Below are 15,330 nucleotides of genomic sequence, written 5' to 3'. Positions count from 1 at the left end.
CGTGCCTTGTCCTTGATTGTCTGAAGTCCCTGCAACTTACATCATGTGTCTGAGCCATTGAATTGCAACTCCACATTGTCTCTGTACTATCGTTTTGCTTTTTTGTTTGCTCTACGGAGGTCAGAGCTGGTCCGTTTGTACGTGTCAATGTTCCCAGCAGCCTTGCCATGGTTAAAACCTGTTGAGGATGGGGGCGCTGTTGTGACTATTTATGCTAATCGTGTAATTTTTGAAACGGCTTCCCACAAAGTTCTTGATCGTACAATATGCATATTATTATTATTATTGGATAGAAAACAGTCTATAGTTTCTATAGGAGTTGAAATTTTGTCTCTAAGTGGAACAGAGCCCATTCTACAGCAATTTCCCTGACATGGAGTCAGATTTCAGAAATGTTGGCCACTGTTCTGGAGTCAGTTAAAAGGGCACTGTTATTGCTATGACTATACGGACACTGCTTACGTCTTCCCCTGGATGCCTTTACGTGATGACGATTTCAATGGGGTCGATTGCGCGTTCACAGGCACTATAAATTAAAAAACCCTGTAGCTAGCAAGTCTTTTCTTGGTGCGTAACGCGCGTGGAGGACACCGACCCGCTCCTGTTCCAAGCGTTAGTTTAGCCTGTTATATTTCTCCGGTCATCTTTTTACTCGTTATAGGAGTTAAAAACATCATAAGGTAGTTAATTTAAAGCGTTTTATAGCAATTTATATCCGTTTAGTGCGATTTTGGGACATTTATTTTTGAAACGCTGTGAATAGCTGGGCACGCTTTTCAGTTCATCCCGAACGCAGTTGGCATTTCCACATGGCAAGAGGACAGCTTTCCACCAAAAGACGATTACTCCCAAGAAAGGATCCTTTGCCCAAGATACTGATGGAAGAACAGCTCAAAGTAGGACATTTTTATTATGAAAAATCGTGTTTCTGTCGAAAAATGTTAGTGGCTTAGGACGCCATGTTTTTTGACGTAGCTTCGCTTGGCGCAAACTGTATTGAAAAGTAAGGATAATTTAAAAAATGTAATTCCGCAATTGTATTAAGAATTAAATTGTCTATCAATCCCTGTCCACCCTATATTTTTTAGTCACGTTTATGAGTATTTATGTATAAGAGTAGATCACTGTCTAAGTGGCGCAAGGACATTTTCTGACCAGCTGAGCTACATTTCACATTGTCTAACCACGATTTTGGTGGCTAAATATAAACATTTTCGATCAAACTCTATATGGATTGTGTAATATGATGTTACAGGAGTGTCATCGGAAGAATTCTGAGCAGGTTAGTGAAAAAATTAATATATTTTGGCGATGTTGACTTTTATCGCTCACTTTGGCTAGAATCAATGCTGGGCTGCTATGTGCTATGTGCTATGCTAATATAACGATTTATTGTGTTTTCGCTGTAAGACACTTAGAAAATCTGAAATATTGTCTGTATTCACAGGATCTGTGTCTTTCGATTCGTGTATGCTGTGTATTTTTACGAAATGTTTGATGATTAGTAAGTAGGTAAACACGTTGCTCTAAGTAGTTTTTCTATTCCATTTGTGACGGTGGGTGCAATTGTAACCTATGCCATCTACCTGAAATATGCACTTTTTTCTAACAAAACCTATCCCATACCATAAATATGTTATCAGACTGTCATCTGATGAGTTTTTTTGTTGGTTAGGGGCTATAAATATCTTAGTTTAGCCGAATTGGTGATAGCTACTGGTGTTGGTGGACAAATAAAAGATGGTGGATTATGCTAATGTGTTTTTAGGTAATAGATGTACATCTTTACATATTGTGTCTTCCCTGTAAAACATTTTAAAAATCGGACATGTTGACTGGATTCACAAGATCTGTGTCTTTCATTAGCTGTATTGGACTTTAATGTGTGAAAGTTAAATATTTAAAAAAAATATTTTTTTTGAATTTCGCGGCACTGGTTTTTCAGTGGGGGTGGGGGGGAGTGCCGCTAGCGGCACACTCATCCTAGACAGGTTAAATGCGGTGGTTCGCGCTTTCAGTTTTGCGCGGATGCTGCTATCAATCCATGGTTTTTGGTTACAATTTACACAGTGAGAACAACATGCTCTATTTACATCCTGATGAACCCAGTCACTGAGTCGGTGCATACGTCAATGCTGTTCTCTTCCTGATGAACCCAGTCACTGAGTCGGTGCATACGTCAATACTGTTCTCTTCCTGATGAACCCAGTCACTGAGTCGGTGCATACGTCAATACTGTTCTCTTCCTGATGAACCCAGTCACTGAGTCGGTGCATACGTCAATACTGCTCTCTTCCTGATGAACCCAGTCACTGAGTCGGTGCATACGTCAATACTGCTCTCTTCCTGATGAACCCAGTCACTGAGTCGGTGCATACGTCAATACTGTTCTCTTCCTGATGAACCCAGTCACTGAGTCGGTGCATACGTCAATGCTGTTCTCTTCCTGATGAACCCAGTCACTGAGTCGGTGCATACGTCAATGCTGTTCTCTTCCTGATGAACCCAGTCACTGAGTCGGTGCATACGTCAATACTGTTCTCTTCCTGATGAACCCAGTCACTGAGTCGGTGCATACGTCAATACTGCTCTCTTCCTGATGAACCCAGTCACTGAGTCGGTGCATACGTCAATACTGCTCTCTTCCTGATGAACCCAGTCACTGAGTCGGTGCATACGTCAATACTGTTCTCTTCCTGATGAACCCAGTCACTGAGTCGGTGCATACGTCAATGCTGTTCTCTTCCTGATGAACCCAGTCACTGAGTCGGTGCATACGTCAATACTGTTCTCTTCCTGATGAACCCAGTCACTGAGTCGGTGCATACATCAATACTGTTCTCTTCCTGATGAACACAGTCACTGAGTCAGTGCATACGTCAATACTGTTCTCAGATGCAACCTGGAACACTTCCTAGTCTGCGTGATCAAAATAATCTTGAAGCATAGATTCTGACTGGTCAGACTAACGTTGAACAATCCTTTACCACAGGTGTTTCCTGTTTAAGTTTCTGCTGTTAGGTAGGGAAGAGCAGAATGGGGACGTGATCTGATTTGCCGAAAGGAGGAAGAGGGAGGGACTTGTAGCCGTCCGGAAGGGAGAGTAGCAATGATCAAGAGTTTGTGATGCACGTGCAGCACAAGAGATGAGTTGGTAGAATTTCAATAGCATTTTCCTCGAGTTTTAATTTATTAGCCTCTACGGGATTGGTGTCACTATACCGGGACGGTTGTTGCTAACGTGCGCTAACGTTACTAGAATTACGTTGTAAGTAACAGCCAGCTTTCCAGGACATAGACATATCTTATATGGGCAGAAAGCTTAAATCCTTGTTAATCTAACTGAAGTGTCCAATTTACAGTATCTATTACAGTGAAAAAAGACCATGCTATTGTTTGAGGAGAGTGCACAACAACAACAAAACTTTTATCATGGCAATTGGTTTGATGCATTCACCTCCGAAGGTAAATAATGTTCTTACATTCAGTAATCTGGCTCTGATTTGTCATCCTAAGGGTCCCAGGGATAAAATGTAGCATAGTTTTGTTTGATAATATCCATTTTTATATTCAAATGTAGGAACTGGGTTCTACACTTTGAACCCCTGCTGTGTCATTTTACAGTCCCTGATGTCTCTCTGGAAGGAGATCCTCTTGCTCATCTACTTTATTGTCCAGTGACTGGGTACTATACTCAGAAGTGATGGATGGTATGCACATCACCTGAGTCTGACTAGGGCAACACTTATACTTCCTCTTCTCCTGCGTTGGTGTTTTGGTGCAGCCCCCGGGATGAATAGAGATGCTTTGGGAAGTTCAGATCCAGGTCAGGGAAGATGAATTTCGGCTATCTAATGTCCAAAAGCTAAAAACAGGGTTACCATGTCCGCCGTCTTGTTCAAACATTATTATTCTGCATCCCTATTGGCCCCAGACAGCAGCATATAACCCTGCATCCCAATTGGCCCCCAGGCAGCAGCATATCACCCTGCATCCCTATTGGCCCCAAGCCAGCAGCATATCACCCTGCATCCCTATTGGCCCCAAGCCAGCAGCATATCACCCTGCATCCCTATTGGCCCCCAGCCAGCAGCATATCACCCTGCATCCCTAGTGGCCCCCAGCCAGCAGCATGTCACCCTGCATCCCTATTGGCCCCAGCCAGCAGCATATCACCCTGCATCCCTATTGGCCCCCAGCCAGCAGCATATCACCCTGCATCCCAATTGGCCCCCAGCCAGCAGCATGTCACCCTGCATCCCTATTGGCCCCAGCCAGCAGCATATCACCCTGCATCCCTATTGGCCCCCAGCCAGCAGCATATCACCCTGCATCCCAATTGGCCCCCAGGCAGCAGCATATCACCCTGCATCCCTATTGGCCCCCAGCCAGCAGCATATCACCCTGCATCCCTATTGGCCCCAGCCAGCAGCATAGCACCCTGCATCCCTATTGGCCCCCAGCCAGCAGCATATCACCCTGCATCCCTAATGGCCCCCAGCCAGCAGCATGTCACCCTGCATCCCTATTGGCCCCAGCCAGCAGCATATCACCCTGCATCCCTATTGGCTCCCAGCCAGCAGTATGTCACCCTGCATCCCTATTGGCCCCCAGGCAGCAGCATGTCACCCTGCATCCCTATTGGCCCCCAGCCAGCAGCATGTCACCCTGCATCCCTATTGGCCCCAGCCAGCAGCATATCACCCTGCATCCCTATTGGCCCCCAGCCAGCAGCATATCACCCTGCATCCCTATTGGCCCCCAGCCAGCAGCATATCACCCTGCATCCCTATTGGCCCCAGCCAGCAGCATATCACCCTGCATCCCTATTGGCCCCAGCCAGCAGCATATCACCCTGCATCCCTATTGGCCCCCAGCCAGCAGCATATCACCCTGCATCCCTATTGGCCCCCAGCCAGCAGCATATCACCCTGCATCCCTATTGGCCCCAGCCAGCAGCATATCACCCTGCATCCCTATTGGCCCCCAGCCAGCAGCATGTCACCCTGCATCCCAATTGGCCCCAGCCAGCAGCATATCACCCTGCATCCCTATTGGCCCCCAGCCAGCAGCATATCACCCTGCATCCCTATTGGCCCCCAGCCAGCAGCATATCACCCTGCATCCCTATTGGCCCCCAGCCAGCAGCATATCACCCTGCATCCCAATGCTTTCTTTCTTTGCTGGACCCTTCCAACTGTTTGGATTACTGAAATATTGTTTCATTGTCCAATCTTGGATGTCACATTACTACAAAATCTCTCTGTTGTAACAAAGGGATTTTTAACTTCAATTTTTGTAGAGTGGGAGAGAGATTTCCTGTAGGTATTTACGACCTGCATAAAACGGCCAACTTCACCCCTCTCCCCTTCTGCAGGAGAGAGGGCGCTGTAGAGGTCACTGTAACCTGATCTTTCAGCTCTTAACAGGAGAGTCGTGACAGCAAGGAGAGTGAACGTGGATGGAAATGTGCTTGCTTGAAATGAGATGGTCCTTCTCCACTCCCACGTCATGAAAATCAAATCCAATCAAATGTTATTGGTCACATACACATTTTCCCCAGATGTTATTGCAGTGTAGCAAAATGCTTGTGCTCCCAGCTCCAACAGTGCAGTAATATCTAACCATTCACAGCAATACACACTAATCTAAAAGTAAAATAGTAGAATTAAAAAATATATAAATATTAGGACGAACAATGTCAGAGTGGCATTGACTAAAATACAGTAGAGTAGAATACAGTATGTACATATGAAATGGGTAAAGAAGTATTTAAACATTATTCAAGTGACCAGTGATTCCATGTCTATGTATAGAGGGCAGCAGTCTCTAAGGTGGAGGGTGGAGTAACATTATTAAAGTGACCAGTGATTCCATGTCTATGTATAGAGGGCAGCAGTCTCTAAGGTGCAGGGTGGAGTAACATTATTAAAGTGTGATTCCATGTCTATGTATAGAGGGCAGCAGCCTCTAAGGTGCAGGGTGGAGTAACATTATTAAAGTGACCAGTGATTCCATGTCTATGTATAGAGGGCAGCAGCCTCTAAGGTGCAGGGTGGAGTAACATTATTAAAGTGTGATTCCATGTCTATGTATAGAGGGCAGCAGCCTCTAAGGTGCAGGGTGGAGTAACATTATTAAAGTGACCAGTGATTCCATGTCTATGTATAGAGGGCAGCAGTCTCTAAGGTGGAGGGTGGAGTAACATTATTAAAGTGACCAGTGATTCCATGTCTATGTATAGAGGGCAGCAGTCTCTAAGGTGCAGGGTGGAGTAACATTATTAAAGTGACCAGTGATTCCATGTCTATGTATAGAGGGCAGCAGCCTCTAAGGTGCAGGGTGGAGTAACATTATTAAAGTGACCAGTGATTCCATGTCTATGTATAGAGGGCAGCAGCCTCTAAGGTGCAGGGTGGAGTAACATTATTAAAGTATGATTCCATGTCTATGTATATAGGGCAGCAGCCTCTAAGGTGCAAGGTGGAGTAACATTATTAAAGTGACCAGTGATTCCATGTCTATGTATAGAGGGCAGCAGCCTCTAAGGTACAGGGTTGAGTAACATTATTAAAGTGACCAGTGATTCCATGTCTATGTATAGAGGGCAGCAGCCTCTAAGGTGCAAGGTGGAGTAACATTATTAAAGTGACCAGTGATTCCATGTCTATGTATAGAGGGCAGCAGCCTCTAAGGTGCAGGGTGGAGTAACATTATTAAAGTGACCAGTGATTCCATGTCTATGTATAGAGGGCAGCAGCCTCTAAGGTGCAGGGTGGAGTAACATTATTAAAGTGTGATTCCATGTCTATGTATAGAGGGCAGCAGCCTCTAAGGTGGAGTAACATTATTAAAGTGACCAGTGATTCCATGTCTATGTATAGAGGGCAGCAGTCTCTAAGGTGGAGGGTGGAGTAACCGGGTGGAAGCCGGCTAGTGATGGCTAATTAACAGTCTGATGGCCTTGAGATAGAAGCTTTTTTTCAGGCTCTTGTTCCCAGCTTTTATGCACCTGTACTGACCTCGCCTTCTGGATGGTAGCGGGGTGAACAGGCAGTGGCTCGGGTGGTTGATGTCCTTGATGATCTTTTTGGCCTTCCTGTGACATCGGGTGCTGTAGGTGTCCTGGAGGGCAGGTAGTTTGCCCCCGGTGATGCGTTGGGCAGACCTCGCTACCCTCTGGAGAGTCCTGCGCTTGTGGGCGGAGCAGTTGCTGTACCAGGCAGTGCTACAGCCTAACTGGATGCTCTCAGTTGTGCATCTGTAAAAGTTTGTGAGGGTTTAGGAGCCAAGCGAAATTCTTCAGCCTCCTGAGGTTGAAAAGGCCCTGTTGCACCTTCTTCATCACACTGTCTGTCTGGGTGGACCATTTCAGATCATCAGTGATGTGTACACAGAGGAACTTGAAGCTTTTCACCTTCTCCACTGCGGTCCCATCGATGTGGACAGGGGTGTGCTCCCTCTGCTGTTTCCTGAAGTCCACGATCAGCTTTTTCGTTTTGTTGATGTTGAGTGAGAGGTTATTTTCCTGCCACCACTCTCCCAGGGCCCTCACATCCTCCCTGTAGGCTGTCTCGTCATTGTTGATAATCAGGCCTACTATGATCGTGTCGTCTGCAAACTTGATGATTGAGTTGGAGGCGTGCATGGCCACACAGTCATGGGTGAACAGGGAGTACAGGAGGGGGCTGAGTACACACCCTTGTGGGGCCCCTGTGTTGAGGATCAGTGTAGTGGAGGTGTTGTTGCCTACCTTCACCACCTGGGGGCGGCCCGTCAGGAAGTCCAGGACCCAGTTGCACAGGGGGGTTTCAGACCCAGGGCCCCGAGCTTGATGATGAGCGTGGAGGGTACTATGGTGTTATATGCTGAGCTGTAGTCAATGAACAGCATTCTTACATGCTGACCAGACTCCATGTTCATTTTGTCCCCTCACACCAGATGAGATGCTCATTTTGTCCCCTCACACCAGATGAGATGCTTATTTTGTCCCCTCACACCAGATGCTCACTTTGTCCCCTCACACCAGATGCTCACTTTGTCCCCTCACACCAGATGCTCACTTTGTCCCCTCACACCAGATGCTCATTTTGTCCCCTCACACCAGATGCTCATTTTGTCCCCTCACACCAGATGCTCATTTTGTCCCCTCACACCAGATGCTCATTTTGTCCCCTCACACCAGATGCTCATTTTGTCCCCTCACACCAGATGTGAGGCGACGTGGCTGGTTCTCCCTTTATTATCCGTGATTGTCTGTAGACCCTGCCACATGCGACTCCTGTCTGAGCCATTGAATTGCGACTTTACTTTGTCCCTGTACTGACGTTTTGCCTGTTTGATTGCCATACCAATGGAATAACTACAGTGTTTTGTATTCCACCATATTCCCAGTCACCTTGCCATGGTTAAATGTGGTGGTTCACGCTTTCAGAAAAGTGGCTATCGAGAGGGGAGGACAGTCTTCCATTTGTCTACTAACGAATTGACACACTACTCGACCACTTATCGGTTTCGGGCACAAAGGAGAGAGGATGGAGGATGGTCCTTTTCACAAATGAGAAAACCCCGATGTTGACTATTGAGATAGAGATAGGTGATGAAATATGAAGCAACAGTACCACCTGCTGGTTCTTAGTGATGATGCCGTGCCTGCAGTTCACCATCTCACCAGCGATGGCAGCAGAGCGTCTGGTGGGAGACAAGTTCAGAACATGTGGAGGGATGTCCTGTTTTTACTGTGTGTGTGTGTGTGTGTGTCTGTGTGTCTGTGTGTGTGTGTGTGTGTGTCTGTGTGTGTGTGTGTGGTATCTAACTACAACCTATCCAGATCGGTGTACACTACTGTTAAACCAGTGTTTCTGAAAGGAATTAATCAATCAACCAGGGTATGCTCTCTAGCCCTTCAGCTAAGTACACAGACACACAGACACACAGACACACAGACACACAGACACACAGACACACAGAGTGTCTGTGTCTGTGTCTGTGTCTGTGTCTGTGTCTGTGTCTGTGTACTTAGCTGAAGGGCTAGAGAGCATACCCTGGTTGATTGATTAATTCCTTTCAGAAACACTGGTTTAACAGTAGTGTACACCGATCTGGATAGGTTGTAGTTAGATACTAGACACACACACACACACACACACACACGTTTAGCACTAATCATTGATCACGTGTTGCAAGAATGAATGCAATTAATTGATTATTGAATGTTATGATGGACACAGTTTTGTGGAAGCAAGACAAACACAGCCTCTGCTCAGCAAGCTCCAACTCCAGAACTAATCGTATGGGGGCTGCAGTTCGTGAAAGACGTTGTGGCTTATCACCCTCACGGCAGTCAAGCAATGCATTCTGTCAAGAGTCGTTCACAATCTAGTCCGGGTGCGGCCACAACTACAACTCAATTCAAATGCATCTAGAAATAATCTTATTTGGATGCCTAGCAATCAACAAATTGATCTTCCCATCACTAGTCAGTAAGTGAAGACTGATCTTCCCATCACTAGTCAGTAAGTGAAGACTGACCTTCCCATCACTAGTCAGTAAGTGAAGACTGACCTTCCCATCACTAGTCAGTAAGTGAAGACTGATCTTCCCATCACTAGTCAGTAAGTGAAGACTGACCTTCCCATCACTAGTCAGTAAGTGAAGACTGACCTTCCCATCACTAGTCAGTAAGTGAAGACTGACCTTCCCATCACTAGTCAGTAAGTGAAGACTGATCTTCCTATCACTAGTCAGTAAGTGAAGACTGATCTTCCCATCACTAGTCAGTAAGTGAAGACTGATCTTCCTATCACTAGTCAGTAAGTGAAGACTGATCTTCCCATCACTAGTCAGTAAGTGAAGACTGATCTTCCCATCACTAGTCAGTAAGTGAAGACTGATCTTCTCATCACTAGTCAGTAAGTGAAGACCTGATCTTCCCATCACTAGTCAGTAAGTGAAGGCCCGATTTTCCCATCACTAGTCAGTAAGTGAAGATTGATCTTCCCATCACTAGTCAGTAAGTGAAGACTGATCTTCCCATCACTAGTCAGTAAGTGAAGACCCGATCTTCCCATCACTAGTCAGTAAGTGAAGACTGATCTTCCCATCACTAGTCAGTAAGTGAAGACTGATCTTCCCATCACTAGTCAGTAAGTGAAGACCCGATCTTCCCATCACTAGTCAGTAAGTGAAGACTGATTTTCCCATCACTAGTCAGTAAGTGAAGACTGACCTTCCCATCACTAGTCAGTAAGTGAAGACTGATCTTCCCACCACTAGTCAGTAAGTGAAGACTGATCTTCCCATCACTAGTCAGTAAGTGAAGACTGATCTTCCCATCACTAGTCAGTAAGTGAAGACTGATTTTCCCACCACTAGTCAGTAAGTGAAGACTGATCTTCTCATCACTAGTCAGTAAGTGAATACCCGATCTTCCCATCACTAGTCAGTAAGTGAAGACTGATCTTCCCATCACTAGTCAGTAAGTGAAGACCCGATCTTCCCATCACTAGTCAGTAAGTGAAGACTGATTTTCCCATCACTAGTCAGTAAGTGAAGACTGACCTTCCCATCACTAGTCAGTAAGTGAAGACTGATCTTCCCACCACTAGTCAGTAAGTGAAGACTGATCTTCCCATCACTAGTCAGTAAGTGAAGACTGATTTTCCCACCACTAGTCAGTAAGTGAAGACTGATTTTCCCACCACTAGTCAGTAAGTGAAGACTGATCTTCCCATCACTAGTCAGTAAGTGAAGACTGATTTTCCCACCACTAGTCAGTAAGTGAAGACTGATCTTCCCACCACTAGTCAGTAAGTTAGTGGTCAGAGAGGAAGAGGTGAAGGGATGACTGGGCCCAAAATCTGTCTTCTCCAGTAGGTGTTTTTTTTTTTGCTCGACAATCGAGGAGTTTTTGAATGGAGGTCAAAGAAAACGTAGAACTTGGTTAACAGAAATGTGTATGGCTTATTTGCTACGTATGGTGTATTTGATCAAATATAAGTTTCATAATGCTTAGGTTGTTTTGAGTGTATTGATATGTAGGACACGTGACATCCTGGCAACTTTGAGAAAAAACACTTTACATTGGAGTTGTGCCAGGCATATCTGCCCTCTCATTGGCTAGAGTGGCCCCACCTGATCTTGCCTCCTCCCATTTATTTTATTTGTTAGAGTGGCTACTTGAGTATCTGGTCAATATAATGGATCTGCTGAGGTTAAGTATACTTCCTGTTGTCAGAGTGATGAGTTGGTCATGATGGAACAAACCGAAAGAGACATTTGTTTTTTTTTAAATGGCATTCTTGTGTTGAGGGAAATTACAAAATATTATTGTTATGTTTGATGTGTTATTATTGGTCTGAATAATAATAAAAGTAAGAGTCCCATGGAAAGTACTGAAACTGTACTAAAGTAGCAGAATTTTGAGTGATTGGTAACACCCACTACATGCACATGAGAATTTATGATATCATTCAGCTTGACTCATAGCTGGGATCGTCAAACCCCTGGCCAGACACCAACCAGCAAACACACCCCGACCAGCACGGACGGAAACCGGCGGCCATTTTGGAAAAAAAAGTTACAATTTCACCAGTGGAACCAAAGATTTTTATAAATAACCCAAGATAGACCACAGCCTGTGTTTTCCAACGGCAGCAAATTAATCATAGTGGGCAGAGCCAAGCACGAGCTTGCGAGAGCCTATTGGCGCGTTCTACCATGTATTTGCATATTTTCCGTTAGGGAACGCCTACTCCGTGAAGCGTTCGTGTCCAATAATTCAATTCGCCCTTGCACTCCTTCTAAACAACGCAATTTTTAAGAAACGTTGTCAAAGAATAAAGTCTAGAAAACTGTCCACAACATATTTTAGTTTTAGAAACAGAAAACGCTATTGAGATCAAATGTTTCATCGAAATGAGCAGAATATCGGCCAAAATCCATCTCGCCCCATCTTCTCAAACTAGGCTTCCATTGGGCTTCCTCTCACCACCATATTTGGTAGATAGGAAACACCAACCGGATGCTTCACATTTATACTTCCGGGTAAATATCTGTTTCATTGTTCTATCTGTAGTGGAACGGAGAGTCCGAGCCTGGGATTGTTCCGGAATGGTCATGCAGAAAAACATTTGCCTTTCCTACAAGTCAACCTAAATTACGCCTTTTTACTCCTTGACAATCTGACCAATCGGGTTCAGCTGTAAGTTTGAAAAACAGTGATGTGAGCAAATCACCGAGCGAGATTTTGACAGAAGGGGCGGAAAACAGGCGTCTTGCTAGGGTGTCGCCGTGGTGCCTGCATTTGAAGGCGACGTCACGGCTGTCGTTTGTTTCAGGGTCTAATCATCGACATAACAAATAATTGTAACAATATCGTTAATTGACACACTTTTAACATACGAACATTTATAATTCTTCTCGATCGCAAGTCCTGAGGCGGTTGTAATGACGGGGAATTCAAATAATTTTAATGAGCTCGTTGGTAGTTTGAAGAAAGAGTAAGTCGGGGAGGGGAGCCATTTTGTCCCGACAGTGCGAGAGAAAGAAAGAGTGGAAAAGGGGAATCACACGGGATACATTTTTTTGGGGTGGTTTTTAATTCAAATGCTGTAAGAGAACCCGGTTTGCTACTCTTCGGTTACTGTTGCGACACGCTACCCCTGGTGGTATATAGCTAACTAGCCAACTAGATATCAACATAACTCAAATATTACACACCGTTCCTCTGCTTGTAACTCAGGCTGGCTTTAGACCTGCGGTAGATAGTTTCTGCTCTGTCCTGCGAACACAACTTGTCTATCGATGGCGAAGAAGACCTACGACCTGCTCTTCAAGCTCCTGCTGATCGGTGACTCGGGCGTGGGGAAGACCTGCGTGCTGTTCCGATTCTCAGACGATGCCTTCAACACCACCTTCATCTCCACCATAGGTGAGCGGCCAACTGCAGGGATCTGGGTCTCTGGGGCGGGGGTGTCAACGCTACTGGGGCACAGCTGTATGGATTCTGCGGTGTCAAATTCTCGCTAACAAATCACCACCAGTAGCTAGCTAACGTAGCTATGTAAACTGTAATGATAACTGACGTTCGCTAAATAGCTAGCTTGTTAGCTAGCAGCTAAACAAAAAGGCCCACTCCGCAAGTTTGCTGAACTCTCCAAACTAGCTAGTTAGTGTACTAAATGGTTCATTTAACGTTTAAAATGACATGTCAGTCACAAACTAACCAGTTTGTTCTGGTACATTATGCCTGTCGTATTTCTAAAGTTTCACTTATTTGTTAGCTCACATTAGCTAGCTAACTAGCTGGTTGGGTAACGTACATGTACAATGTGTAGACTTAACTAACGTTACCTAGCTATCTGGTGGCCCTCAGTTGCCAACTAACTAGTCTAGCTTCAGAGAAACCAAGTAGTATAACCGGTTATGTATTTCGAAATGCTGGCTTGCTAGGCCCTCAGAATGTGCTAGTCTTCCAGTTAGCTAGCTAACACTTAGAATGGGCCGTTAGTTGGCTAATGATATACATTCGTACACTATATAGACATTTTTAGTCATAGTTGTCAGGGAAGGGGCTTTGTTAGTTAGCTTTCACTGGTCTCTGTATGTGTTGGTATGCGAGGAAGATTATAAAAACATCTGCTAAGTTACTCTTCTGAAATCATAAACAATTCATGATGATGGCGTCACTCTGTCTTTTGTCGATTTTGCTGCCGCGTTCAAACAACTGGGATCTCGGGGGAAAACGAGCTTCGACTGGGAAAAATTGTTTTGAAATGTCAACCAACTCGAAATTTCAAATCGAACTCGGGCCTCTTGCTAGAGCTCTGACCTGAAGATCCCGGATATCATGATTTGACCTAATATTTTTCAGAGTTTTTTTCCCAGTGGTCTTCAAAGCACCATAAAACTCATGGTAGGCAACCAACCCTTTGCTAGGCCGTATCTGTGTGATGCTGGATTCAGTGTTCTCATCTGCATTAAAACCAAATATCAATTTAGGTTGGATGTGATGGCAGCGATGACAGCACTGTATCCAGCTTCACACAGATATAAGCTGGCAAATGGTTTTATGGTGCTTTCAAGACAACTGGTAACCTGTCAGTGATCTTCAGGTCGGAGCGCTAGAAGATGCCAGAGTTCCCAACTTCGATTTCCGAGTTGGATGACCATTCATAACAATTTTTCCCTGTCGGAGCTCGTTTTGTCTTGAGTTCCCAGTTGGAGGCTGGTTCTAGATGGCTGTGTCTACACTTGCAACTTACATGTGACTTTTGCTATCAGATTACGAAGAGTTTGTTGAAAAGACCGGTCTAGCTGCACAGACGTCTCATTGTGGTCAGATTGTGTTGAGATCTGTCTGACCTCTTCAGGAGGTGGTTGGGGGCGTATTGTGAGGAGGAATCCTCAATCTGGAGGCATTCAGGCTACTGAAAGCACATACAGGGGGTGACGTCATCACTCTGCCCACAAGTCTCCAGAAAACATGTGTTTTGGGAGCAAGGCACTTTTTCCCCTTTTTTTAACATTGGAGGAAATATATTCCTAGCGTGTGAGGAATGTGTTTGCTGGCTTCATATATGCTAGCTTATTTACCCTGTACAAAATATAAATGCAACCATTTCAAAGATTTTACTACAGACTGCAGTCACCACCAGACTGTACCAGACCCAAGACTACAGTCACCACCAGACCCAAGACAGGCTACAGTCACCACCAGACTGTACCAGACCCAAGACTACGGTCACCACCAGACTGTACCAGACCCAAGACAGGCTACAGTCACCACCAGACTGTACCAGACCCAAGACTACAGTCACCACCAGACTGTACCAGACCCAAGACAGACTACGGTCACCACCAGACTGTACCAGACCCAAGACAGACTACGGTCACCACCAGACTGTACCAGACCCAAGACAGACTACGGTCACCACCAGACTGTACCAGACCCAAGACAGACTACGGTCACCACCAGACTGTACCAGACCCAAGACAGACTACGGTCACCACCAGACTGTACCAGACCCAAGACAGACTACGGTCACCACCAGACTGTACCAGACCCAAGACAGACTACGGTCACCACCAGACTGTACCAGACCCAAGACAGACTACGGTCACCACCAGACTGTACCAGACCCAAGACAGACTACGGTCACCACCAGACTGTACCAGACCCAAGACAGACTACGGTCACCACCAGACTGTACCAGACCCAAGACAGACTACGGTCACCACCAGACTGTACCAGACCCAAGACAGACTACGGTCACCACCAGACTGTACCAGACCCAAGACAGACTACGGTCACCACCAGACTGTTCCAGA

At 45.5% G+C, this 15,330-nt stretch overlaps 1 protein-coding gene across 1 annotated transcript in view; it reads left to right on the top strand.

Moving 5' to 3' along the window:
- The first annotated feature begins 12,093 nt into the window (after positions 1 to 12,093).
- LOC129817819 (ras-related protein Rab-10) overlaps positions 12,094 to 15,330 on the top strand; it is a 60,747-nt gene continuing 57,510 nt past the window's right edge. The window contains exon 1 of the mRNA XM_055873389.1: positions 12,094 to 12,931. Coding sequence (XP_055729364.1) covers positions 12,805 to 12,931 — 127 coding nt within the window. The 5' untranslated portion in view covers positions 12,094 to 12,804. The remainder of the gene's footprint in view (positions 12,932 to 15,330) is intronic.

The sequence above is a fragment of the Salvelinus fontinalis genome, chromosome 20 (assembly GCF_029448725.1).
Source record: "Salvelinus fontinalis isolate EN_2023a chromosome 20, ASM2944872v1, whole genome shotgun sequence".
In the NCBI taxonomy this organism is placed as follows: domain Eukaryota; kingdom Metazoa; phylum Chordata; class Actinopteri; order Salmoniformes; family Salmonidae; genus Salvelinus; species Salvelinus fontinalis.
Note: the sequence above shows the minus strand (reverse complement) of the source record. Positions and strands in the feature narration are given on the sequence as shown.